Source organism: Aspergillus ruber (assembly GCF_000600275.1).
Source record: "Aspergillus ruber CBS 135680 unplaced genomic scaffold scaffold00031, whole genome shotgun sequence".
NCBI lineage: Eukaryota > Fungi > Ascomycota > Eurotiomycetes > Eurotiales > Aspergillaceae > Aspergillus > Aspergillus ruber.
This window is the reverse complement of record NW_024467327.1, coordinates 91,226-117,184: the sequence shown is the minus strand read 5'-3', so window position 1 is coordinate 117,184 and position 25,959 is coordinate 91,226. Positions and strand designations below refer to the sequence as shown.

Here is a 25,959-nt window from a genome sequence, read left to right as displayed (position 1 = left end):
TCCAATTCTCGACAGTCAGATATAGGAGATGATATCCTGTTTCAGTCTAGCTCCTCTGGATTTATACCTGCAAGAAGAAGAGGTAGCTCTCATTCTTCTAGAGGTCAGGCTTCGAGGTCACCATCTGTGGTATCCTTAAGGTCAAGGTATGTTAAGGACCAGTTCGGAACTAGTTTCATACTCATATAAATAGACAGTCTGTCAATTCCCCATCTGCAAGATCAACTCATATGCAGTACGTCATCTCCATATACTAGTTCACTAGTCCATACATTAACTAGTTTCTCAGGACACCAAATCTGCAACAGACTGCAATGACTAATCTTCAATTCCAATATCAAACCCAACAGCAAGAAGAAGATCTGGAATATGATAGAGAGCGGGTAAGGTTATTGGAAAGGCAATTAGAGCTTGAGGAGCAACTTCAGGCTATACGAGGGAGGACTAGTTCCCACCCTTAAATAGTTCCATTTAACCTTCCTCTTTCATGTTATAGGGTTCGCGTATGAACCCAAAGGATGACTGTTTTGCCAAGGCCAGCACATAAAGCAGCCAGAAAGGGCCCAAAAAAACTATCAATGACTGTCATACGATCCCCTGGCATACAAGAACTTCCAGCGACCCCTTCATCCAACTGCTGACCTCTGAGAGGGACCACAGAGAATACTATTTGGAATATCATTCCTGTACAACCATAGAAAAAGGCTTCTGTCTCAGCTCTATTTGTTTCTTCTTCAACAATTCCTTCTTGTATAATAAAGGGTAGCTTTAGGTTAAGACAACTTGAGTTCAAACCCTAACATTTCAATATAGAAAGAAATTGTGACAACTTGATGTTGTGTTTACAGCTTGACACTGCATCTACAACTAATTATGACAAACAAATTGAATAGAGTTGACATGGATAGAGCCCTGCCGTACAGCTGTCTATAAAAAACCCTTCATCTGTTAGATAGAATTCCTTTCCTTTTCTTTCTCCAGATTTGATATTCTCATTGATGGCTACTATGTCACGGGCTCGGTAGCTAGTAGATATTAACGAATTGATATTCCTATCTAAACCAACTAGTAGCCATCGACGGGAATATCGAATCTGAAGAAGCAAAAGGAAAGGAATTCTATCTAGCAGATGAAGGGGTTATTTATAGATGACTGTACGGTATGGTTCTATCCATGTCGACTTTGTTCAATTCATTTGTCATACTTAGTCGTAGACGCAGCGTCGAGTCGTAGACACGACGTCAAACCATAGACACGACGTCAAACCGTCACATACTAGTTGGTTTAGATAGGAATATCAATTCATTAACATCTAATAGCTACCAAGCCTGTGGCAAAATTCAACAGAAAAAGCTTAGTCTTCATCCTCACTTTCATTGGACTCCTCTTCTTCAGAGGACTTTCCCTGGTCACCACTATCAAAAAGTGCAAAGTGCTCACACTCCTCATACTTGCAGCACACTGGTAGAACTGGTTGGTCAGTGGTTCAGGATCAGTAGTTAATCATTACTTACACTTAGCTTTGTGTGCATCCTTGCAACTCTCACAGGGGACCACATGGCCCATGCGGCGGACCAGACGTCTCATCTCAGTCATGTGAACCTAGAACTAGTTAATAACCAGTTCATGTAAACAAAGAAAACTAGTTCTCTTACTTCACCATCACGGCGGCGTGGAAGAGGGGGCAGGGCAGGGGCAGACTGTTTGGCATCAAATTTCTTGATCACCGCCTCATAGAATTCTGGAACCAGTTAGTAACTAGTTTCTGAATTGGAACTCAGTTAACTTACTGACTGCTGCAGACTCTGCCTCTTGGTCAGGGCGCCCACCACTTTCACCATCCAACAAATCATAGGTATGGGTATGCTTCGTTCGAATATGCTTCTTGAGATTGTTGAGGGAGATAAATTTGGTCTGGTTCAATTCATTCCATCAGCAACCAGTTATTAACTAGTACTAGTGAGCTAGTTCTCACCACATTTTCACATCCTTCAGCACGGCAATAGACCTCCCCAACAAACGGCACCAGGTAACCCATAGACTAAACGTAGAACTAGTTATTAACTAGTTCTAGTTCCTAACCCGCATTCGTATCTTTACCGTAACCTCAAAATCCGGTAGATACAGTTTTTCCTTGCCTAGCTCAACGTATCGCTTGTATGCCTCCTAAAAATACTCGTTAGTCTGATCCCAACGAAACAACTGGTTCCGATTGAAAACTAGTTCCGAACTAGATAATAACTTTTAACTCACATTCGTCTTCACTCTCGCCATTCTGGATGGCCGAGCTTGTACGGATTAGAGGAGTAGTAGATAGACAGATGTAGAGAAATAGAAAGAAAACAGAGGGAAGTAGTAAAAGAAATGTGAGAAAGAAAAGTTATATAGGAGAACTAGATTTCTGTAAGGTATTGAAAAACCTCAGCCCACCTTCGTGGGCCAGGGTGACCTTATCCCACGTGACTAGCTAGAGGGTGGGCTGAGGTCTACGGTCGGGTGGCCTCAACTGTATTCACAATGCAGCTGACAACCCCCACTGTAAGACTCCGTACATACTTGTAAAACTAAGCGTAAGATTAAAAGCAAGACTAACAATTCTGCACTAGTAAAGGTAATACAAGTGCCATGTGCATGCATCACATTCCTGCATTAAGGTCGGAGTAGCGTCTGTGCCATGCTCCTGTACAGGATACAGCAAGACACAGCAGACACAGCACCACACATGCCACCAATCATATAGCATTGCGTATCCGACTTCTTTACCTACCGGACCACTCTGCCGACAAGTGCATGTCCAAGACGAGTAATAAGTTACTGATAAGTGATAGTCATAGTGGCCGATCAAACTCTGACCTTTCATGATGTGATTCAGTAATGATTCCGAGCCTGATCCTGGCCACCGCTATTCTCATTCGGACCCTGACTAGCGCTAAGGAATTTTTTTTTTCAGTTAATACGAAGGCGAAGAAAATGCACCCACCCGGACCGACTGCAAATCCTTCTGGAATTTGTTCTGTTCTAATTCCTGAGTCCAACCACCACCCCCCCTTAGTAGTGGAGTCATTCATGGTCCATTCATACCGCCCGGTTTGTCCGTTTGCCGTCGTCCGGGTCATCGTCGTCTTGTCCTGGTAATCTCCGGAAGTATTACGGAGGTGACTTCGGAGAATGTTCCTGATAGTATGAGTGATGACTGAGTCAATGATGTTGAAGATTATTAAGACCAAGTCGTAGAGAACCCCTGGTCTTGTTGTTGTCACCCTTGCGTACCAATGGACGGAAGATTCGGTTCTTTGGATCGGGGGCGGTTGACGCGTTGGGCAGATGGGATATGGGATCGGTGGAGTTACGGCCAGCGTGGTTGGTCCCATATTAATTACCTTCAGCTTAGTAGTGATAGTCGGTTCCATTGTCCAGATTAAAGAAATCAATCATGTTCATAATTGGTCCATCATATGCGCCCCATCGCTGTTCGGGCTCCGACTCCGTCTGGGATACCTCCGGATGATGGACCATGCGCCAATAATCTCTCGCTTGGCCGACTCACGGGCAGCAACTTTGTGTCCATCCCTGTGTCATCTTGGATTATCATTACAGAGAGACTAGTCCAGAATATCTCCGGAGCCTACCCGTTATGCGCCTTGGCCACCTGCCGCCTACTTCTTAACATGCCTGCCTGTACTCCGTATTTGTACCTCCTTCCCTACTGATTATATATCCATCTTTCGCACCTTTCTTCTCCATACCACACTACACTACATACTTGTACGATTTCTACGTCTACTACGTCGACTCCTATATAACTCGACCGTACACATGGCCCACTGGCAATCCACTTTTCAATGGACGCCTTCCTGGCCCACTTCCAAATTGCATAGCAATACCGCTGCCCCGGCTAACAGACGGAGAGCTATCACCACCGCCATGTCTTCTTCTTCCAATATGTACCCTTCTACCGATCCCAGTCCATGCTATGACCCCTCCTTCGATCCAGCATTACTTCGAAGAGGCCGTCGCTCTCGTCCCATGAGCTGGCATCCCGCCGGCCATGCAACTCCGAACTATATGCCACCATCCACCACCGCTTCGATGAACCTCTCCGCTATGGCACTCCCTCAACAATTGAACGATGACCCTCTCTTCTACACCGATGATATGATCCTCCCATCAACCTCATACTCTCTATCCGGTCTTCCTCTCTCCGACGAGCCCCTCTCCACCATGGCGCCGTTTTTGCCGATGGATGAGGGTTCGCAGGTCGAGTCTTCGGCCTGGGATGGCAGTGTGCCTGATTTGTCGACCACTTCCCATCTTTCCGATGCTTGGTCGTTCGATATGATGTCTATGAACAACAACATGCCTTCGCTGGACGCCACATCCGGATACGACAGTGTTCCGTCTTCGGGTGAGGTGACCGGGCCTCCGACTCCGGATCTGCTTCCCATGCAACCTTTTGAGCCTGAGATGCAGGACGATGAGGATGAACTAGTTGGAATGGGACTTTACAACCAACCGGAGAGTTTCAACGGCGGCGTCCTGGGCAAAGGTCTCAAATTGGAGGAAACATTTACACCTTCGTCTCCTAACAACGCCAAGGATGGCGAAGATGATGACGAAGAGGCAAACAACGACCAGTCCGTCCAAAGGACACCGGAACAGCCGCAGTACTACGAACCCCCTAAGAACCCGGTAAAGCCGGACATGAACCTGCTGTCTCAGTCATTCCTTTTCGACGATGACTCCTCTTTTGACCAACATATTATTACGGACACGCAGCCGTTTCTTCCTCTTGAACAATCATGCATGAATTACGGATACGGATGGATTTAACGACAATTACGTTTTATTATTGCATAGCGAGGAGTTTATGTTTTTTCTTTATTTAGCTAGGCGTTTAGCATACATACATACATGAGAGGATACCCGGGATTGGATGATTATTATTTGACTTCTCATGTACACATTAGCTCAATACGTCATCAATTTAGCATCAAGCAACTTCCGTCCTTCGTAAGCTGTTATTGGACCATGGATTAGACCGCGGGAACCATGTTCATGTGCACAAGTGCATCCCGCGCTTCGACCCGGAGATTGTCAATGCTCAACGGAAGGTAACAGGATTGCAATCCTGTGGTAAAGCAGTACCAAACAATCCACCCCAGGTGATCTGAATCGGAGACTCCGGTGTGCCTGAAAAGATTGTCTACAGCTTATCAGTCATGATTGTTACAAGAATGAAGATCATGTACGTTAGTACAGACTCCCCATAGTATCCCTGACATACCCCAGCGAAACCTTCCACTTAGCTCGTGTTTACCTTTTGCGACCAATTGAGGAGTATCGCTATGTTCACATCCGGTCGGCCTTCCACTAACGACAGGATCGTGTCGTTGAGCATGCGCGGCTGTGACTTGGTCCAGCCAGTCTCAATTACGAATGATGGATGGTGCTGATTGTTTGGTCTTATCATGAGATCCGGTGTCTTCCTTGGGTCTTGGTACGGGGCGCTAAAGGGGGCGTTTACTGTTTGTTAATAATAGATGTCCGTAGAGTGAGAATGATACTGACGTTTGTTTGTGATTAATTTCAGTAGCTTCGATTCTTCTCGATTTATTAGATTATTGTCCCTCCAATCACGCATTTATTGTATAAATCAGTTGAGATGACATCCGTGGTTTTCCGTTAAGCTATTTTGATCCATAGCACCTGCGTGAGGAATTCTTAATTTATGCTTAGTCTGGATGATTCTATTTCTTCATGTTCGGTTAGTGAGTCAGTGATCTGAGCTCCCTATTTTGAATTGACGTTATCGTAAACGGGTTCTGAGTTCCTCGTCTGAAGGATGTCATTTTGAACTTGGGTGAGGAGATCTTGTAGTGCATGATATCACGCTGCATACTGCACGTTATTATCCATAATGAGAAGTGCTGTGAGTACCGAGACAGAGCTAATATATCTCCATCTCTATCTGACGAGATGAATTGAATGAATACATACCTGCGTATAGACACGGAGAAACTATCTACCCGGGACAATGATGACCCGACCATATCCGCAAAAATCAGTAGCAGTCTTCTCTACAGAAATAGGGTTGTAGATACATAATTTTGTTTTATCCTGTATAATAGAAGCATGGCAAAAGTCGTCTTCACGCCCTGGAAAACCCAGGCTCAATTGCTCGCGGTGCGAGACCAATTCTATCCCCCGCCGTCCTACAACGGACCAGATTTGCGCTCTCAAGCTTGCGCAAAGGTATCTATATCTTCTATCTCTCTCTCTTTTTTTTTTTTGTTTTTTTTTATTATTTGAATGTATGTTGATTTTGTTAGGTGTCGATCTGGAAATTACGTGGAAGCCTTCCTCATCCTGTTGAAGCAACGGCATTATTAACAGATGCTATTCTGCACGACGATGCCGGAAAAAATTCTATCTTTTCTATTCGCGCGACCTATGCTGCTGCTTTTTGCCGGTACGTTCCCTGTCTCTAGAAGAAAGGAAAACGGTATTAACATAACAGATTTGTCACCGGTCTCGTTGACGCCAAAATCCCCGGCATGAGAAAGACTATGTTCCAGAGGGCCATTGACCTCGGTCTTCCGGCTTCGTTTGTAGAGTTGCGGCACGAGGCTACACATCGCGAACTTCCCTCATTGATTGTGCTCCGGAATGCAACTCAGCGATCTCTGGAGTGGTTGTGGGATTATTACTGGGCCAAGGTCGATCCGCATGCCGCTCCTGTCCCCCCGGTTTCAGTTCCGGTTTCAGCTTATGTCGAGGAGAATGATGGTGATGAACTAGGAGTCAAGGAGTTTATTCGGGATACCCTGAGCCAGTTGATGAAGGGTGACGAAGGTGAAGAACAGCAACCACCGAGGAAGAAACGCAAGGCTCAGTACCAGACTACTACCGCGACACAGCTGGTGTCGATATGTAAGGCTTCGCGGAAGGGGGCTATTATTTTATCGAGAGTGCTGTTGGATGAGTCGGTGTTAGTCCCTGCTGGACGGAGGTAAGCATTTCTCTTTTGCCACGGTGGAGAATGATACGCTAATGATATACAGGCTAGGAGACTCGTTGCACGATACCTTTATTAAATGGGAGCAGCTCCTGCAAATGATCGCAGAAAGCCATTCAGCATTCTTATCAGCCCTAACCGAGGAAATGGTTAACGATCTTGCATTCTCGGTACAAATTAAAGATACCAAAAACAACGCCTACCACGAAGCAATCTACACCTGGTTGGATCACATCCTACGCTCGACCGAGTGGAGATCCAGCAGACGGTTGCTTTCGTTCAGTTACCTCCTTGCTGCGTGTGAGGCGAACCCGAACCATTGGACTGATACGCTGAAGAGAGTTTTGCTCAAGGAGGAGGCAAAGAGGGCTAAGGGTGCCGTTTCTGTATCGGTACCGCAGACGCAGACACAGACTGAGGCAAAGATTGTAGATGAGAATACAGATGCAGATGCGTGTGCGCTGCGGGATCTAGGATGGGAATCATTGGAGTTGTGGGATAGTCGGCCATTGGGTGTTGCTTAGACACCATGTCATTGGATGTACATAATATATACAGCATGTGCAGCACCTGAGTACCCCTTGCTTATAACAGGATACCCCAGATCATATCTAACAAGATTCCAATTTTGCATCAGACAAAGGACAACTCAATGCAATAGACGTTATTCTGCACATGCTGCCCAACACCTGCATTGCATACCATACTCCCACCACTCCGGGACATCCCCTGCGTACTCCCAATCGAGTACATGCGAGTTCTCCATGCGAACGATATATCCTACAGGCTGAGCCCCGTGCATATCAAACGGCTTAGCCCGGTAGAATCACTAGACGCACACCTTTCTTGCCAGAGTCAACATTCTGCATCTTCTATCTGACTTCAACGGGCATTCCTTTCTGCGGATCACGTGCGATGACTAATATTACCGTCATTGCTGAACAATCCCTCGATTCTCATAGAAGTATCCATAGTACAACGCCCCGCATACGATAAACAGCTCTGTTGTATTTCCCTCACCGTCGATGACTTTGACGCGCACATTAATCAGACCGTCTATTCGCTTCTGTCAATCCCAAGCCCAAAGAACGCCACAACAGACTAGAAAAATGCACGTCCATTCGATTCCGATGTGTGGGTAGCCAAAGAAACATACATATGCATACCTGGCATGCTAATTCTGACTCGAAGGGACCGGAAAGGGCAATAACTATGCCTATCTGGTGACTGACGAACCGACAAAACAATCCGTGATTATTGATCCTGCCAATCCACCAGAGTATGTCTTATCTTACCCCACAGGTATTGAGTACCGCGGTAGACGCTAACTAGCCAGAGTTGCGCCGGTCTTGAATTCGCAGATCAGAAACGGGACGATCAATCTCACTGCCATTGTGAACACTCATCAGTATGTCGCGTCTTTCTGGTTGACTAGGTTTGAGGCTGACTTTTCAGTCACTGGGATCATGCCGGCGGGAATAATGAAATCGTAAGCTACATATCCATGAAAATTAACAAAATACTAACAAAACAGCTTGAACAATTCGGTACACTCCCTGTCATCGGAGGAAAGGACAGCGCATCCGTGACGACGACTCCCAAGCATGGTGAGACGTTCAAGATCGGCGAGCGGATTACGGCCAAGGCTCTCCACACCCCCTGCCACACTCAGGATAGCATCTGTTACTTTATGGAGGATGGTGATCAGCGCGTGGTATTTACAGGAGATACCCTTTTTATTGGAGGTGGGTCTTTGTTCATTCATGATTGTTTTTGGACATGACGATCTAATCTATGATAGGATGCGGCCGTTTCTTCGAAGGAAATGCCCAGGAGATGCACAAAGCGTTGAACGAAACTCTTGCCGCGTTGCCGGATGACACCAAGGTCTACGTAAGTAGTGTCCCATGTTACACCTGGACACGGCTAACGAGAAACAGCCCGGCCACGAGTACACAAAAGGAAACGTCAAGTTCTGCATGGCCGTTTCGGAGTCTGAGCCAATCAAGAAATTGCAGACATTTGCGGCGCAGAACCAGCAGACGCAGGGCAAGTTTACTATCGGTGATGAGAAATTGCACAATGTTTTTATGCGTGTTAATGTAGGTTTATCCTGGCTGGTATGCGAGAGGGAAAACTGACGAGACTAGGACCCCGAGATTCAGAAGAAGACAGGAAAGACGAACCCGGTGGATGTGATGGCGGCGTTGAGAGAGATGAAAAATGCTATGTAGGTCGCGCATTGTATATAAGTGATAATTGCACGTAAGTTCCCGGGTGAATGTCTAGCCTTGCCGTTTGATAGAAATGTATTAACTGTGATGGTATTCCATATGATCTTCTGACGTGCGTCTTTGGACTGCACTTTATTTCTATCATTCTATTTCTATACACATTCCGATCTAAACTAACTGTATGATTGGTTCAAGTCCAACATCTGAGGGGCAAATATATATGCAGTAGATCCTTGACTGTGCCAACACAATCATCTTGAAGCAAGTGCAGCCTACTCTCGACAGAAACGCATTCCAAGTTTCCTGGAGAGAAAATGGTACCAGCGGAAACCATCACATTACATTTGTTGAAGGCAATTTCATGGACCATGGCCAAGCTTGGCCATCATATTGGGGCAACTTGGTATGAAGTACGTGTCAAAAAAAGTATAACGCATGTATAGCACCGCTACCACTTTTGTTGACTTGAAACAATCGAACAAGCTGCCATGGCACTACTTGAGTCTAATAGGCAGCGTATGCTTCGTTCACATCTTTGTAACGTCATTTTTAATCTATGTAGCTAGGTAGCCTAGAAATGATACTAGATTGCGATTTGATACCTAGCCATTACCCTCTCATGAACATGTGCTTGAACTATTGACAGCCCAGCCTGTCCCATATGACGAATAGACGATGTGACAACCTATTCCAACAAATGTCCCAGTCAACGGCCATTATCATCGTGACGTCAGACAAATCGCATCTATATCAATAGCCACCGTATCTAAACGTAGCTTTATTAAGAAAGAAACGAATTATACGCACACAATGGACAAAATGACGACCTGCAAAGGCCTCCCCGTCGACGACAATGGTAATCCCGGTGACCCCTTATCGACTAAAAGCCGGGTGCTCGAGACCGGCGCACGGATGGTCCAGGATTTCACCCCGGTTAAGCAAATCTGCGCTCATTTGAATGCGTTCCATGTCTATGCGTCTGATCCGACACGGTGCGTCGAGGCGAATCACTACTGTGCGCATGTTACGGAGGGTATGCCGCCCCGGCTACAGGGTATAGAATCAGGTATTGATAAAGAATAGACGTCAGGCAATGCCTCCTCTACGAATCCGATAAACCCAACGCCAAACTCATCGGTATCGAATACATGATCACCCCGCGGTTATTCAAAACCCTCCCCACAGAAGAAAAGAAACTCTGGCACACGCACGAATACGAAGTCAAGAGCGGCATGCTCATCATGCCCTCCCCAGCTGGAGTACCCAATGCGGCATGGGAAGCGGCCGAAACGGCCGAGATGGAGGACGTCATCCCACTGTACGGTAAGATATACCACCTCTGGCAGGTGGACCGGGGTCATCCGGTGCCTCTGGGGGCACCGCAGTTGATGGCCAGTTTCACGTCGGAGGACAGGGTGAAGTTGGCAAATCCGGGGGGGTTAAAGGGGTTGGTGAAGGAGAGAGACGAGAGGTTTGGAGTTGATGTTTCGGTTAAGGCGCAGAAGAGGGAGTATATACCGTCCCCTGAAAAGGATCCTGGTGAGTTCTGTCCATTCCGGATTTGTGAGAAAGAGGCTAATGCTCTGATAGAGGCTGATGGTATGTGGCGGTGATAATTCGAACACTAGAAGCTTGCGTGGATTGCATCTGCATATAAATTAAATGAGCTGATAGGAAGAATCTTATTGCAAAATCTATGGAATAACTAATAGTGTCTCCCTCTCACTCCCCAGCTTCCCAGTCCCATAGTTAAATGGGGTCAAAGCTGAAGGAGATCGAACGGGATATCTCACCACGTATGGTATAGAGACTCGTGTTCTTCTTGCTTCACTGTCCACACTCGCGCGTCCTGGTTATGTATTTCGGCGACGACGAGCTCTAGCATTTTTAGAAGCGTTACTCAATTGTATCAGAGCAAATCAAAGGAATTAGTGAGTAGAATGCAACATCAAGCATCCTTGCTCACTAAGGCATGGTCTTCAATTGGAGTGTCGTGCTTAAAGACTCCTTGAGAGTTATGTTGGTGGGAGAAGAAAAATCTCCGCACAAGAAAATTTATATGATAGTGCACGTGACCCATCGGCGCCGAACCTCCGATACAGCAATATCAACAAATCGATACCCCACGATCAAGCAAGAGACAATAGAAGAAAAGAATGCCCTAATGGATCACTTCATTCGCTCAACACTGCGCCGCTCAACTCCCGGTGGCGCCTTTCGTCTCGCCCTCGACGGCGTCGGCCTCTTCTGCGCCTGCACCCTAATCTGGGAGCATCTGATCACCGTGCAGCTCAGCGAAGGCCCCTCAATGTACCCCACGTTCAGTCCCCGGGGTGACTATCTGCTTATTTCACGGTGGCACAAGCATGGACGCGGGATTGAGGTAGGCGATGTGGTGCGGTTCTACCATCCGTCGTTTTTGGGCGTCAATGGAGCTAAGAGGGTGCTTGGGATGCCGGGGGACTTTGTCAGTAAGGACCCGGCGTTTAGTACGGATGTTGGGGTGGATAGGGAGATGATTCAGGTGAGCATTGCTGGGATTTTGTCTGTTCAGAGCTAACGTGTGAGTAGGTCCCCGAAGGTCATGTATATCTCGCTGGTGATAATCTCCCCTGGTCGAGAGATTCGAGAAATTATGGCCCCGTTCCGTTAGGTCTTGTGAATGGAAAGATTATTGCGCGTGTCTGGCCTTTGTCAAAGATGCAATGGGTGCAGAATCCAATGCAACCAACTGAACTATCTGACGAGTGATCAATGCCTACAAACATACGGAGGATACCCTTGGGAGGAGTTAGGAGTTTTGCGGAATTCATTGCGCATATTCATACATCTTCATTGTACAATACAGATTTACGAACCATGTGATATAACATTTGATACTCAAAAAAGAAGAGGAAATCATCGCATCGTCGAAGGGTTTCTCCTTTTGTAAGGAAGAGGCTCAACCCTCTTGCGACGGAGCTCAATATCCGCTTCGGGATACCCAATCTGCTTCATGACTTCCAGCGTGTTGTCGTCCCATTGGTTGCGGAACAGGTGTGCTCCGATCGGCTTCAGATGATACCGGGTCTGCAGTGGCCGGAGACTCATGTTGTGACGCTCCGTCTCCTTGGCCTTGATGGCGGCGAAATCCAACGGTTGCGAGTTGTTTTGTTCCAAAATGAAAAGGGACAAACGGTGGTACGGACTGCCTTTCTGTGCAACCGGTGGTTCCCAAGGCAGGACAACCTGGGATTCAGTTGACAATTTGGAGAGATCGACCTTGGTCGAAGTGGCTGACAAGGGCACGTTGACGGCGAGGTAGTGCGTTCTGTAGTCAAAGCCATCCTTCTCCATATTGGGTACATCGGGGTCGACCACCACAATGGTCACCAATTTGTTGCCGCCCTCAAACATCTGCACATCAAGCTTCGGTGGGGTTGTGCTGGCCTTGGAGTCGACAAAGTCTCCCGGCTGGATCAGACCGCGGCCAAAGTATAGCTTGGCGTCCACCACCGGGTCACAGTGAGGGAGCACATCGGGAATCACCTTCATCTGAGTGATTCGTTGGACGAGAATCTTACGTCGATACTCTCTCCATTTCCGATCGGCCAGAAAACGGTAGATGGGCTTCGACATGTCACCTAACCAAGAAAGCAATTAGCATCCGTTACGTTCAACCTCCGCTTAGCGTGTATAGTGAATCACACCTTGGCCATCCTCGAATTTCTTCTTGACAATTGGGTCATTAATGTCCGCCTGAATTTTCAGCTTCTCCAGATGCTCCTTCCAGGCCCCCAGCTTGGAGTTCTGCACCTGCTTCCCACCGGCTTGCTCAGGACTGAGAGTCTCATATCTAGCAATTCTTTCCCTGATCCGCTCAATGTCCTTCAATTTCTCTATCCGATCCGCCTGCAAGATATTCCGTGCCTCCTGGAAACATTGATAGGGCAGCTGCTCAAACGGGACGTTGGGGGAGTTCTGCAATGCCGCTCGACGTCGACGAGAACCCACGGGAGCAAGGCCCTGTCTCATAAGCCGTCGCTCCAATCGAGGACTCGACACCAATTCCGGGTCAGGCGATTTATGGAATGGTTGACTCTTGGTCTCGACCTGAGCATCTTCGCGGGCCACCGAGGTGGAGTGGAAGGCTCGTGCCGACTGCAAGCCAGGAAGACCCCTCGTAGGGGTACTCCGCAGGCATTGAAGCAAGGGCTTCGACACCCGCTCGCAATGGGCCATCGTAGCAGTAAAATAAGAGTGGAGGGGTTGTAATTCGAGACGAGGGCGTGGCCGGAAGTGGTGTTTGGCGCACTTCGTGATCTCTGGCGGACGGAACTTTTTTCTGCCAAGCCCCAACATCCACCGCCCGACTTTTGCTCTGCGGTGATTATTGTCGCCTCGTCGCTAGACACGAAGGACAACGACATTATTTACACAAAATATTGGAACAATGCCGGGAAGCGAGGCTCTTCGCATGCTCCGGTGGCTATCGCGGAGCCCTGGTGGATTTTTCGCCAGGCCCGAGGCGACAACGGTGCGCTCAATTGCTTTTTTCTCAGAATTGATTGAGTCCTAACGAGTGCAATGCTAGCAGATACGATGCCTTTCTACTTCCGTATCGCGATCGACGGCCACTGAGACGCAAGCTTCGACAGAATATCTTACCAGAGAAGCCCCGATCGCCTCGAATCCCCTGTTGAACCCCGAGCCGGTCAAGGCCACCGCATACCACTTCCCCTCCATGGAACCCCTCCGTTTCGTCGAATACTCGAGAAACCATCTCTTGATGCCCCTCCGAAAAGACATTCTACACCGAGCAGTTGTATATGAAGGTGACAAAACCCGACAAGGTAGCGCGAACACCAAGTGGAGGGACGAAGTGCACGGAAGCCACCGAAAGTTGCAGCCGCAAAAGGGAACAGGTCGGGCACGTGTTGGTAACAAGCAATCGCCTATCCGGAAAGGTGGTGGTGTTGCCTTTGGTCCTAAGCCCCGTGATTTCTCCTCTGATTTGCCGCGGAAGATCTACGACCAGGCATGGCGGATAGCCCTCAGCTACCGGTACAAGCGGGGGCAGTTGATTATCCTGGACAACGAGATTTCGATTCCCGAGGACGCAACACCGCATCTCATTACGGATATGTTCAAGGTCAACAACTGGGGCCGGGAGTTTGGCCGCTCTACGCTGATCACAGAACAGTTGGATGAACATCTATTCTCGACTGTTCGCGAGGTGGGACAGCATGCGAAGATCTTGGACCGTCCGGATGTCGATGTTAAGGATATTTTGGAGACTGGCCGATTGATTATCGAAAAGAAGGCGCTGGATAGGTTGTTGGCGACGCATTCGAAGGATTTGAACAGCAAGCCCGCGCGGGCTTTGTATTAAACGAGGGGAATTGAGTGATGTGACTTTGACGATATGGACCTTTTTGTGTTTTTAGTTCTTAGTATCTTTGCCATGTACAATTAGACGCTCTACAGTTCAACAGGTTGTATCGATTGCCGTCAATCCCGCTTAACCGGATCTTAGAACTATGGGATATTGCCACGACATAGCATGCACGTAGAACACCAGTTAATAATTCTAGAAGTTCAATTGATACATATTTCAAACCAATGCTTTTTGTCTTTCTACATTCCATGCGTGGTAACGTTGTGGTTCGGCTGCTGTGACGCTGCCGGCGGGGGAAAATCATCACCGCGAAAAAAACTCCCGAGGTCTTTCGTCAAGCGGAGAAGAAGAACCAGCCTTTGCCGTTCGTTGATCCTCTGATCCCTGTCTCTTTCCTTTCCTTTCTTTTAGTTTGTTTCCTTCACATCTATTCTTGATGTTACTTCGAAACAGTCTCTCCCGGTTCTCTACGCCGTCGAGCTGGATCTCGCGGGCTTCTCCATCCATTGCTATGCCTCTTCGCGCCAAATTGACCAACCCAGCTTTCGGAGCTCCTGCCAAGGTACGTATGGCTTGATGGTATTTGAGTATTGCTCATGTTATTCTGCGTGTTTTTGTATATGTTTATTTTCTTGGACAGTCGGGCTAACAGCTGTAGATGTCAACACTGGCAGAGCTCACCAAACCCCAGGAAGGGGACGAACCCGACGATGTCCTCTTTAACTCTCTCTACGGTGTCCGATTGATTGAATTGAACCGACCTGCAAAGTTTAATGCCTTGAACGGTTCGATGGCACGGAAAATTCTCCCCAGATTGAAGGTGGGCACCCCGGGACTACAGTGGGCGTTGCGTGGGAAGAGACCGGTTGCTAAATAATTTGAATGGGTTTAGGAATGGGAGAAATCAGAGTTGGCAAATGTGATCATGGTTTCTGGCGCTGGGGAGAAGGCTCTCTGCGCAGGAGGAGATGTTGCTGCTCTGGCTTTGCAGAATGAGCAGGGTATCGAAGGACAGAAGAAGTCGTCCGATTTCTTTGGACTCGAATTCCGCCTCGACCACGCTATCGCGGGCTACGGGAAACCTTACATTTCCGTCATGGACGGCGTTACTATGGGGGGTGGTGTCGGTCTCAGTGTGCACGCTCCTTTCCGAATTGCGACAGAGCGGACATTGTTCGCCATGCCCGAGACCACCATTGGGTACTTCCCAGACGTTGGAGGGTCTTTCTTCCTGTCCCGTCTTGACGGTGAAATTGGAACTTACCTGGCTCTGACTTCGGAGCGGCTGAAGGGTGTGCAGTCCTTGTATTCCGGCATTGCTACTCACTACATCCATTCGAGCGTTTTGGGCAACATGACGCAACGTCTGTCGGAATTGGTCTTCAAGGACTACTCTAACTTGCGAGAGCGATTGAACCTGGTTAACCAGACCATCTCCGAATTCTCCACGGGCCTGCCCTCCGTGCAGGAGGAGCCTATCCTCCTGGCCGGAAACCTGCGGAATGCCATCGACCGCTGCTTCCGGTATAACAATGTGGAGGAGATCTTTCAGGCTCTTGAGAGAGAAACGGAACAGAAGGAATGGGCGCAGAAGACCTTGGAGACCCTGTCCATCCGGTCTCCCACGTCTCTCAAGGTGGCTCTGCGCGCTCTGCGCTTGGGTAAGAAATGGACTATCGACGAGACCTTCCAGCGTGAGCATGGAATTGCGGCACATTTCATGAGACATCCAGACTTTGTGGAGGGCGTTAAGGCCCGACTCATGTCCAAGCCGCCGCGCCAGGCATCGTGGCAGCTCGCGACTCTCAGTGAAGTGAACAACGAGTATGTTGATTCGTTCTTCAAACTGCCGAAGGGCGAATCTCGGATGGAACTATTTGGCGATGCCAACTTCGAGAAATACCCCCATGCCCAGTACGCTCTTCCCTCTGAACAGGAGATCGAGCGGTTTGTCCGGGATACATCGAAGGGCCGAAACGATACGGTCAACGAATTTGTCAGCAAATGGGGTCAGAAGGAAGGTGTGAAGGAGAAGGTGGCCGAGGTTCTCGCTCGTCGGACGGTCAGCGACGGAAAGGGAGGATTGAAGTGGGACTCAGAGAGAATTTAATGAAACCAATTATCCCCAGTGTATTTTATTGAATGCATAGTTATATTATTTTCAATTTTTCTACATATATTTAGCGGGATCTCGCATGTCATGGGAGCCTGTAGAACGACCTTGGTGGAACATCAGCCCACTTTGTGATAGCCAGTGATGGGCATCGGTGATTTCTTTGTCGTTTTAAACAACGTCAACACCAACACCCGTAATTCAAAATTTTTCAAGTGATGTAGAAAGCCACAAAATGCCGTCAGAAGAACCCGAAGAACCGCCAATGGAGAGCTCAAGCGTTGCAGAGCCATTACTGTCAAGCCCAGATTCTGAATCTCCCCGGTCACCTAAGCGGGTTTTGATCCGGCTCTACATCTCGCACTTCTTATCAACATGGAACTCGCGCATGTTTGAATTCGGAGCTGTGCTTTTTCTGTCCTCCATATTTCAAGGAACACTGCTGTATGCCTCTGTTTATGCGCTGGTTCGTTCGCTATCTGCTGTGGTGTGCTCGTCCCGGTTGGGATCGGTAGTGGATCGGGCGAACCGATTGAGGGCTGTTCGACAATCTATTGGTATTCTTCAATTACCTAAATATGTATGAATGGCTTATGATACTAATATCGGCCTAGTTTGGCAAAGAGTGCCCGTTGCTGCCTCATGCGCATGCTTCGTGGTCATTTGGGAGATGGTAAAAACGCCCACAATTGTGTCTCATGGCTTGTTCGTTGGGGTCTCCCTGCTAGCTTGCGTGGAGAAATTGGCTGCCATGGCTAATGCGGTGTCTGTCGAGCGTGACTGGGTATGTTCTGGTTTATCCTCATGAGTTGCACCGTTCTGACTGTCATAGGCTGTCGTGATATCAGATAGTCTTGATGTGTCGAGACAAGGTACGGTATGCCCTATTTAACCCGAATGGACGTAACTGACTAGTCCAGATTTGAATGCATCTATGAGACGTATAGATCTCTTTTGCAAATTGCTGGCACCGGTGTTTATCTCCCTCTTGGATGGACTGTCGACGAAGGCTGCCATTTGGACCATTTTTGGAATGAATGCTGCTAGTGTTGTGGTTGAATATGTTGCTATTGCGCAGGTAGGCATTCTCTAGATCATCATCCTATCTTCATTGACGTTTATCAGGTATACAAAACAGTCCCAGAACTGGCACGAAATGAAAACGATGATATCACTCTGGAAGAAAGTGAATCCTCAACACACAGCTTAGTCGACTACATCAGACAAGCCACAGTCATCCCTTGGCGAGAATACAGCTCTCATTCCGTATTCCTGGCGTCATTCTCCCTGAGCCTTCTCTATCTAACTGTGCTCTCGTTTGGCGCAACCATGGTCACCTACTTGCTTCACACCGGCTTCAGTCCTCTCGAGGTTAGTGGCATGCGAATTGGCTCCGTTATTGCGGAACTTTCTGGTACTTGGGCAGCGCCATTCACCATGGGCCGAATCGGACCCATTCGATCCGGCTTGTGGTTTCTCAACTGGCAATCTTGTTGCTTGGCCGCTGCCGCAGCGGGTTATGTTTTTCTTGATCCGAGTTCCCGGATGGTAGCAGCTAGTCTGGTTGCTGGTGTTTCGTTGAGTCGGATTGGTCTCTGGGGCTTTGATCTTGCAGTGCAATTTTTGGTGCAGGAGGTAAGCATTTCCTTTCTTTCCCTTCCCAGCTCTTCAAGCTAATTGCCGTAGAATATCAATGAACACGCCCGAGCCCGATTCTCTTCTACCGAGATGGCACTGCAGAACGTTTTCGAGCTACTGTCCTTTGCGACAACCATCATATTTTCTCGACCGGAGCAGTTCAAGTATCCGGTGTTGATCAGCTACGGGGCTATCGTGCTAGCACTTATCTGCTTCGCAGGATATGTTCGAAAGGAGCGAGGGCATCTGCTGCATTTGTCCAAGTTTTGTTATGGGACTGATAAGATGGAGAGGCTGAGCAGTTCTTTGGATTTACGGCATAATTAGATTGTATGTTTATATATGCAGATCCTGCTCAGATGTATTGTGAGGGTAGCTCAACAATTGTCTCATACTACAATGCTATTCACCAACAGCTTAGAAAACCTATATTTTATTGACTGATAGCACTGTTAGCTTATTCGCATGTGAAACCGCATATACTCGGGAGTATACAAAACACCTCCGATGCCGCCATTGCGGGGACTCGATTCATCAACCCCGAATCAGCAACACTCGATCGACTTCGACACAGCCATGTCTGCTCTTCACAAATACCTACAGACGAGCCTACGATGGAGGTAATCCCTGCATATACTAAAAACTGCGCCAAAAGATACAGGCTAACCAGCACAGCCCCCAAGAGCACGGGGAACAGGTCGCTCCGGCCCGCGAAGACGAACAGGCTGCTTGACTTGTAGATCGCGAAAGGTCCGATGCGACGAAGCGAAACCACACTGTTCCAATTGCTCCCGACTCCGTCTGGGATGCGTCTACGACCAGTTCTTTTTCGGGAGGGCCATACCGCGACGACGGAGTAGGACTGCTACGGTTTCGGAGAGCGAGAGTCCAGGGACCTCGGGGCCACCGTTGGTACCGGCAGCAGAGACACCAGCGACAGTGTCAGTCGAAGCGACGTCAACAATTGAGACTCCGGGACGTCCGAGTGTCAATTTCTTGGATACCGTTTTACGAGCGGACGAGCAACGGCAGCGGGAATTCGGGACAGGTGATAATGCTAGAGGGTCGGGCCTGGCGGGACCGTTTGATATGCTTGGTTTCATCGGGGAGATTACATCTGAACTGGGACAGAAGCAGTTGAATATCCTCAATGGGGTGTCAGACTTTATCAGTCCGACGTTGGCCAGTCCTGGCGAGCAACAGACATCGATAAACGATGGGGTCTCGGCAGAAACCATAGACGGAAACCAGCCAGAGACACCGGAGATGACAGTCTCGGAGAACGGAACTCAAGCGACATATGAGGAGCAATTACTGATGCATTTTCTGGAAATCGAGTCGCTTCCGACGATCTTCGGGCCAGTCAGTATGGAATGGAAATATGCGCGTCCAGCCTTGTTATCGCAATCACTCGACTCCATCCCACTGTTGAATGCTGTGTATTGTTACGCAGATTTGCACAAGGCGATCATGGAGGGGAAACGATGGAGGTTGGCACCGACGTATCATCGACGAGCCAGCCTGGGCATTCAAGAATGTACACTGGGAGACGTTGACGAGTCAACGCTGAAGAGGATATTTGCGGCAATATTTCTGCTCATGCTGTCCGAGGTACGTTGCCCAATCTTATTTGACTCTACCTGTCTAAAACGCGTAGCTGGTTTCTTCCCCCGACTTATGCCATCCCGGGGCCTCATTTCTGCACTCTGCATATCTACTGCTCCGACGATTCCGCAATCGAACAAGGTCATGGACCGGACTGGCCCACCTGACAGCGTCGTGGGTTTCCTTGCTGGACGTCAAGGCATTAATTGCAGGCCGCGATGGCGATCCCCTTGTCGAATTAGGCCAACTTTCGGAGCCTGATTTGAGTTGGCATGCAGATATTGGCAGCCTGCACTTTGCACGAGCAAAGGAACCCGACGATGGCAGGGATTTACTTACTAGACCGGGCTATCTCATTTATGATGCTATTGCGGGACCCATATTTCGATTTTACGTCCAAGCACAGCAAATCATCCGGCGCATAATCTACATCGATCTTCACCACCGTAGTCGCGGGACACTTAATGACGAATTTGAAGTCCTGCAGATCGCACACAAGGTTGGCGCAGACCTGGAAACTCTCTGGAACCGCCGGCCACGGGTGATGGACGTATATGATAAACCAGAAGAACTATTCGACACACTGAGCCCATCTGTCGCCATCGAAATTTGTCAGACTTTTCGGCAGTATGTAGCCAACTTCCTTGCCAGCTTCATATACTTGCATCGGGTTGCGTTTGCTATCTATCCCCGGACAGACCGAGTGCATGGTGCAGTGGACCAAATCATCCAGCTAGCGAGAGCTGAGACCGCTCAGCAAGACCAAAGAAATCTGGTACCGATGAGCTTCATCTGGCCATTATTTGTGGCCGGTCTGGAAGGATCGTTAGAGCAGCGGAGGTGGATTGTACAGGAGATGCGACGGATGGCCGAAAATGCGACTGCGCCGCAGCAGAGACATCCTAATGTGACGCAGGCGCTGATGTTGCTGGAGGAAATGACACGACGGCAGGATGAATCTCGGACGGGAGCGGACTCGCGATGCGTAAGACGGGAATTGTTTGCTGATTCTTTCGTGATGATATGATACCCTAAAATACGGTAGTACCGGCTTCAGAGCGTTCGCTTTCTTCCGTAGCTTCAGTAAATGCGCCATCAAATTTGTCTCGTTTGACTCAAGAACATCGCATTACAGTTTCGACGCAAAGGAATACTTTTGGATAGGGTGGTTTACGATGTGAATGTTGGATATGTGATGGAGCTAGCGGTTTCCTAATCGGGAGGTAGAGAGGCTTTTCTCACTAGCATCCTTTTTCATTCAACCTGTCCTTTTGCAGTCTCTTTTACATTTTCTGCAATCCTTCGCACGTATAATGATGTGGCTGGTCAATGTTGCAGTTGCTAAGCATGCGGGGCCCGGCGCTAAATGCAGCAATAATATGGGATGCAGTAATATCCATACACGAAGGTATATATACACAGGATGCCTACCAATCATGGAGACTAGATTGAGAAAGATTACGGATGCCAACTCCTTTCGAAATGGCAGTGCAAAGAGGCCAGGTACTACATCCCCGTTGTTGCATGGTTAACTAGCACACCAAGCTGATATTTCACCTCAGTCACCTCCATTCAGCATCCGGCTCCTTACGAGCGGTGACTATAGCTACCATGCTCATAAGCTTTTGCAGGAGGACCTCTCATTCCAATTCCTGCTTTCCGCGTCGTTTCGTACAGATTCCGATGATGTGGTGGCCTCGGGCCGCCGTCCCCCACTGAATTGCATTAAGAGAGAGCTCAACTTGGAAAGACTGGATAAGATTATGCACTGGTTGTGGATCGCAGGTCGTCCCATGCCACCACGTCCTCTGCATTATCAGATTCTGCTCTCGCGGAAAATTTTTATCACGGAACGAATGGACATGCATCTCGTCTGGACGACCGGCCGGATGTTTCTGAAACCAACCCCACGCTTTCTTCTGGAGCCTCAGTTCTGGACGGACTACCTTTCCTGCGCGAGAGGCTGCCACTGCCCTAAAGTAGACGGATCTGAACAATGCAATCATAGGCTTTGAAAGCGGGCGCTCGGTTTCCTATTCTCCTACGCCGCATTGATCATGCACGAGAGCGACTTTCGCATTGCGAAGGAGAAGCACCTTCTTCCAGAAGAATTACAGTGGCAAGGGTGGAGGACTTTTGTTGACCAGCTCGATACTGAACATATCTATCCCGAGATTGATGCACGCTTTGCCTATGGAGAATTACGCCTTGGTCGCCTTAACAAGATCTACCGTCTCTCGCAGAATGCCTTTATGTGCGGCTACATGCCGCAATGGGACCACTATAAGGGGTTCTTTCAGGATAACCTTGCATGGCTGGCGTCTGCAACGGTATATATTGCACTCGTCCTGACTGCTATGTAGGTTGGGCTGGCTACGGATGCTCTTTAGCATAGCAATACGTTCCAAGCTGCATCATTCGGCTTTACTGTCTTCTCTATATTGGGCCCTCTGATTGCCATTGCGCTCATTATATTTATTTTTTTTCTGCATTTTTGTGAGCAACTGGATAGTGACAGTGGTATACGAGAAGGAAAGATTCCGTAACGTCAGAACACGATCGCATGGACTTCTCCAGACTTAGCGCCTTGACTAGACTTCTACTTGTACGCTTCAACCAATGCAGAACTGACCAACACGCGCTTCTGAGTTCCAAATTATACACCGGAGTAACTTTTATCTCTGAATGGCCAGGGTCCCAGTCCCGGCATCGTGTTAAGCGCCGGGGTGTCCCGTACTTTGCATAGCGGGGATATCCACCCCACTTATGGTTGCTTTTTCTGGATATACGAGTGAAGTAGGTGTATGGAACGGGCAGTCAGCCTTTGATTCTCCATGCGCTGTGCTGTACTTGGTGCGAAGCGATCACAGCCTACAGTCCCACCGACTCCTCTTTCTATTTTTGAGTTTCTGCTATTCAAAATGGAGGATATATAAGCTATATCGGCCATTATTATCATCCGCCATGTCAGTTTGGTTCGAAATTGTCAACACGACCGGGACAACTCCGGCAAGCTCCGTCAGACTAGGTTTATACTGGGATTATACCGCAATTATACCGGAATAACACTAGGATCAGAAACCAATCTCGCAAGGACTTAACTGTTATTATAATGGCTCCCTTTAAACTGACCGGTTTTCTCTCCAGTGATTCTACCAGACCCCAAAAGACATCTCAAGGCGCCCCGCCACCTGCTAATCAGCCTATACAAGTCTTGCATGACGATGAAAATGCGGTTATTGAGTACTTTATGCCCTATGACCAGCATTTCCAAAGATATGCCCTAACTGATTATCGTTTAGCATCGTCGCCGTACACGGCCTTGGGGCGAACCCAGATTATGCCTGGATCTGGCAACCAAAAAATAACCCCCCGGGGGGCTCTGGGTATCCGAAGAAGCATTTCAACTGGCTGAAGGAATTGCTGCCGATGAAGCTGGCTCAAGCTGAAATCCCTTGTCGGGTTATGACTTACAATTATGGCTCAGACTGGTTCATGACCAACCGGTGCACGAGACTCACCAATATGTCAAACAATCTACTATACCTTCTGAGTGCCCACCGCAACAAGCAAGGCAGCAGTCGACCATTAATTTTCATTGGTCACAGTCTCGGGGGAATTGTTATAGAGCAAGTTAGTACTGATAAATCTGCAGTTTGGGTTTCAGTTCATGCTTACGTCGAATTTCAATAGGCTCTTGTCTCCGCCACCTTTCGATGGTCACAGTTTACTGGTATTCCCGAGTGGACGGTTGGTGTGGTATTCCTTGGTACACCTTTCCGAGGCTGTGCTGCAGCAAGTTGGGGTGTTTTGGCCGCATCGCTTACGCCATCTTCATCCGAGAAGAGAGTCTTGAAGGAGCTCGAAGAGTTTTCCTGGATTTCACTGGATCGTTTACAGCAATTTAGTGCCTGGCTCTATACTGTGAAAGTCCCTGCTGTATGTTTCTTCGAGGAGCATGTGACCGATTATTCGTCGAGGGTAGGACTTCCCTTAAGGACTTTGGTATGCACTGGGCACCAATAACCCTTCTTGATGCTTCCTGACATTTATATAGGTTGTACCAGAGGCCAGTGCTTGTATCAATGGTCATTTCAGCAAATCTCTTCCCGCAGACCATTTCAAGATCAACAAATTCTATGGACTGGAAGATCCTTCGTTTCAGCGAGTGTATCCTGAAATTGTACGAATAGCTCGCGACGCTGAGAAAAACCTCAAGCATCGCCGGGCAAACAACCATGATTCCCTCAGCTACCTTAGAGAAAAGATGGAGGTAAAGCATCCCTTAAACATCCTAGATGATATCAAAATGCAAAAAGGGGAACGAACGGAGCATACTTGCCATTGGATCTTAAAGCGCGAAGAATTATCTGCCTGGAGAACCAACGAGAGTTCGCAACTTCTCTGCATCGTCGGCCCCCCATGTAGCGGGAAGACGATGATGTCCACCTTTCTGGTCGAGACTTTGAATAAGGAGGCTGAGAAATATCCCAGAAAGGTGTTTATTTACTTTCACTGCGATAACAAACACCAAAGCCGAAGAAAACCTACTGCGATTCTCCGAAGTCTTATCTGGCAACTGCTTCTGCAAAGAAAAGAACTCTTTCGCTATATCAACGCGCAATTAGCGATCCAAAGGGAAGCCGACTTTTTTGACGCTCTGTTCAAGGATCTATCAACAATCTGGTGCTTGCTTATCGACATGCTTCGAGACAAGGGAACTGGGGAAGTAATGATCCTCATTGATGCGTTGGATGAGTGCGAAGCGCCTGCCCGCGAAACTCTACTTATTTTACTACGCGAACTTATCGAAAAGGAGCCAACGGTAAGCGCAAAGCTACTTGTCACATATAGGCCAGAGATAAGGGACATTGAATTTGAACTATATGGTCTTGGAACTTGTTTGAAGATGGGAGCCTCGAGTGAAGTCAATCCCGATATTTCTACATATATCAACGCAAGTGTTGATGAACTGGCATCGCGAAAGTTCTATGGGGAGGACCTGAAAGACGAGGTCAGGAAATCCTTATCAGGTCGAGCTGGAGGTACCTTCCTTTGGGTATCTTCCATGCTCAGTGAGCTGCAAGACACGGATAAAAGTCAAATTTGGACAAAGCTTGGTGAGCTACCTAGCACTCTTGGTCAGATATACTCCAGGATCTTGAACCGAAGTATCAGCGTGGAGGAAAGGCAAGATGCACAGTTTCTTTTGCTCAGTCTTCTCGCTGCCAAGCACCCCCTGAAGAAGAAGGAAATAGCAGCTGCGTTTGCACTACACAGAAGTGGCTCTGTGTTGGACAGCAAGAGCATTCAAGACTACTTGGACATATGCTCCTCATGCAGTTCTATCGTTGATATCGCCGGCGAAGATGACGAAGCGACGGTCGACTTCTGCCATCAATCAGTCAAAGATTTTCTGCTGCAAGGGTCAAGCGTTGATTGGTTTCACACTTCCTTGGAGAACGCGAATATTCACATGTTCGAATTGTGCCAGCTTTATATGAACGGCATAGGGTTGATCGAAGGCGGTTTGATCAATGGTTTGCTCAGAAAACACGATGCAAGACTGGAACACTACTATCGGAAGTATCCATTTCTCGAATATGCATCGAGCATGTGCGAGTACCATGCAGCGGCAAGTTCCACCTTGCAGAAGCAGAAGACTGATTATACCAGGCGATCAATGCAACTGGCTGGTAGGGATAACTATAAAGATGTTATTCGACAGCTGCTGGATACGGATCAGATTGATATTAAGATACAGACTAACGATGGCTGGACACTACTACATAAGGCTGCTGGAAGTGACCAAAAAGGAGTCGCTCAGCTTCTTTTAAATGCAGACCAGATTGATGTCAGTTCAGGCGACAGAGGTCGTACGGGATCAACTAATGAAAATGGCCATGGGGTTGCTCAGCTGGTGAATACTACACTCGGGGACCACGGAGGGCATTCGGGACTTGTTATGCGATGAAAC

General features: G+C 48.1%; 15 protein-coding genes across 15 annotated transcripts; 11 read left to right on the top strand and 4 right to left on the bottom strand.

The window, feature by feature from the left end:
• Positions 1–1,304: 1,304 nt before the first annotated feature.
• EURHEDRAFT_416063 (uncharacterized protein) lies at positions 1,305–2,281 on the bottom strand. Its single transcript, XM_040782857.1, has 7 exons — positions 2,254–2,281; positions 2,101–2,166; positions 1,976–2,041; positions 1,791–1,914; positions 1,656–1,741; positions 1,515–1,602; positions 1,305–1,461 (listed from the first exon to the last, which is right to left on the bottom strand). The coding sequence occupies exons 1-7, from the start codon at positions 2,272–2,274 to the stop codon at positions 1,355–1,357; spliced, it is 558 nt and encodes a 185-aa protein (XP_040635481.1). The 5' UTR covers positions 2,275–2,281; the 3' UTR covers positions 1,305–1,354.
• A 250-nt stretch (positions 2,282–2,531) lies between these two features.
• On the bottom strand, positions 2,532–3,449 carry EURHEDRAFT_227292 (uncharacterized protein). The gene has a single exon (XM_040778034.1). It carries the CDS (start codon positions 3,408–3,410, stop codon positions 2,829–2,831), a length of 582 nt encoding a protein of 193 aa, XP_040635480.1. The 5' UTR covers positions 3,411–3,449; the 3' UTR covers positions 2,532–2,828.
• A 97-nt stretch (positions 3,450–3,546) lies between these two features.
• EURHEDRAFT_416062 (uncharacterized protein) lies at positions 3,547–5,045 on the top strand. Its single transcript, XM_040782856.1, has one exon. It carries the CDS (start codon positions 3,817–3,819, stop codon positions 4,828–4,830), a length of 1,014 nt encoding a protein of 337 aa, XP_040635479.1. The 5' UTR covers positions 3,547–3,816; the 3' UTR covers positions 4,831–5,045.
• A 106-nt stretch (positions 5,046–5,151) lies between these two features.
• EURHEDRAFT_416061 (uncharacterized protein) lies at positions 5,152–5,518 on the bottom strand. The gene has a single exon (XM_040782855.1). The coding sequence runs from the start codon at positions 5,468–5,470 to the stop codon at positions 5,303–5,305; it is 168 nt and encodes a 55-aa protein (XP_040635478.1). The 5' UTR covers positions 5,471–5,518; the 3' UTR covers positions 5,152–5,302.
• Positions 5,519–6,132: 614 nt separating this feature from the next.
• On the top strand, positions 6,133–7,539 carry EURHEDRAFT_405714 (rRNA-processing protein LAS1; the record flags this gene model as incomplete). Its single annotated transcript, XM_040780405.1, has 4 exons — positions 6,133–6,252; positions 6,330–6,469; positions 6,518–7,009; positions 7,062–7,539. The coding sequence occupies 4 exons, from the start codon at positions 6,133–6,135 to the stop codon at positions 7,537–7,539; spliced, it is 1,230 nt and encodes a 409-aa protein (XP_040635477.1).
• Positions 7,540–8,124: 585 nt separating this feature from the next.
• Positions 8,125–9,249, top strand: EURHEDRAFT_463938 (putative hydroxyacylglutathione hydrolase; the record flags this gene model as incomplete). Its single annotated transcript, XM_040784918.1, has 8 exons — positions 8,125–8,149; positions 8,207–8,294; positions 8,352–8,423; positions 8,471–8,504; positions 8,550–8,760; positions 8,817–8,908; positions 8,956–9,117; positions 9,166–9,249. The coding sequence occupies 8 exons, from the start codon at positions 8,125–8,127 to the stop codon at positions 9,247–9,249; spliced, it is 768 nt and encodes a 255-aa protein (XP_040635476.1).
• Positions 9,250–10,062: 813 nt separating this feature from the next.
• EURHEDRAFT_416058 (OBAP family protein) lies at positions 10,063–10,889 on the top strand. Its single transcript, XM_040782854.1, has 3 exons — positions 10,063–10,282; positions 10,333–10,788; positions 10,840–10,889. The coding sequence occupies exons 1-3, from the start codon at positions 10,069–10,071 to the stop codon at positions 10,860–10,862; spliced, it is 693 nt and encodes a 230-aa protein (XP_040635475.1). The 5' UTR covers positions 10,063–10,068; the 3' UTR covers positions 10,863–10,889.
• A 524-nt stretch (positions 10,890–11,413) lies between these two features.
• Positions 11,414–12,000, top strand: EURHEDRAFT_380716 (putative mitochondrial inner membrane protease subunit 1; the record flags this gene model as incomplete). The annotated part of the gene is made up of 2 exons (XM_040779327.1): positions 11,414–11,773; positions 11,821–12,000. 2 exons carry the CDS (start codon positions 11,414–11,416, stop codon positions 11,998–12,000), a joined length of 540 nt encoding a protein of 179 aa, XP_040635474.1.
• Positions 12,001–12,147: 147 nt separating this feature from the next.
• EURHEDRAFT_464154 (mitochondrial 54S ribosomal protein mL38) lies at positions 12,148–13,470 on the bottom strand (the record flags this gene model as incomplete). The annotated part of the gene is made up of 2 exons (XM_040784937.1): positions 12,148–12,872; positions 12,939–13,470. The coding sequence occupies 2 exons, from the start codon at positions 13,468–13,470 to the stop codon at positions 12,148–12,150; spliced, it is 1,257 nt and encodes a 418-aa protein (XP_040635473.1).
• A 131-nt stretch (positions 13,471–13,601) lies between these two features.
• EURHEDRAFT_486246 (mitochondrial 54S ribosomal protein uL4m) lies at positions 13,602–14,804 on the top strand. The gene is made up of 2 exons (XM_040785563.1): positions 13,602–13,765; positions 13,826–14,804. The coding sequence occupies exons 1-2, from the start codon at positions 13,682–13,684 to the stop codon at positions 14,618–14,620; spliced, it is 879 nt and encodes a 292-aa protein (XP_040635472.1). The 5' UTR covers positions 13,602–13,681; the 3' UTR covers positions 14,621–14,804.
• A 258-nt stretch (positions 14,805–15,062) lies between these two features.
• EURHEDRAFT_463987 (mitochondrial 37S ribosomal protein mS47) lies at positions 15,063–16,736 on the top strand (the record flags this gene model as incomplete). Its single annotated transcript, XM_040784927.1, has 3 exons — positions 15,063–15,188; positions 15,285–15,446; positions 15,519–16,736. 3 exons carry the CDS (start codon positions 15,063–15,065, stop codon positions 16,734–16,736), a joined length of 1,506 nt encoding a protein of 501 aa, XP_040635471.1.
• Positions 16,737–17,004: 268 nt separating this feature from the next.
• EURHEDRAFT_464199 (putative iron-regulated transporter) lies at positions 17,005–18,704 on the top strand (the record flags this gene model as incomplete). Its single annotated transcript, XM_040784941.1, has 6 exons — positions 17,005–17,296; positions 17,354–17,523; positions 17,572–17,611; positions 17,660–17,817; positions 17,865–18,374; positions 18,426–18,704. 6 exons carry the CDS (start codon positions 17,005–17,007, stop codon positions 18,702–18,704), a joined length of 1,449 nt encoding a protein of 482 aa, XP_040635470.1.
• EURHEDRAFT_226967 (Zn(II)2Cys6 transcription factor) lies at positions 18,705–21,404 on the top strand. The gene is made up of 3 exons (XM_040778033.1): positions 18,705–18,997; positions 19,053–19,988; positions 20,035–21,404. Exons 1-3 carry the CDS (start codon positions 18,992–18,994, stop codon positions 21,007–21,009), a joined length of 1,917 nt encoding a protein of 638 aa, XP_040635469.1. The 5' UTR covers positions 18,705–18,991; the 3' UTR covers positions 21,010–21,404.
• A 14-nt stretch (positions 21,405–21,418) lies between these two features.
• Positions 21,419–22,345, top strand: EURHEDRAFT_518117 (uncharacterized protein; the record flags this gene model as incomplete). Its single annotated transcript, XM_040786638.1, has 3 exons — positions 21,419–21,485; positions 21,528–21,961; positions 22,001–22,345. The coding sequence occupies 3 exons, from the start codon at positions 21,419–21,421 to the stop codon at positions 22,343–22,345; spliced, it is 846 nt and encodes a 281-aa protein (XP_040635468.1).
• A 749-nt stretch (positions 22,346–23,094) lies between these two features.
• Positions 23,095–25,956, top strand: EURHEDRAFT_405707 (uncharacterized protein; the record flags this gene model as incomplete). The annotated part of the gene is made up of 4 exons (XM_040780404.1): positions 23,095–23,225; positions 23,285–23,615; positions 23,676–23,987; positions 24,040–25,956. The coding sequence occupies 4 exons, from the start codon at positions 23,095–23,097 to the stop codon at positions 25,954–25,956; spliced, it is 2,691 nt and encodes an 896-aa protein (XP_040635467.1).
• Between the last annotated feature and the right edge of the window lie 3 nt (positions 25,957–25,959).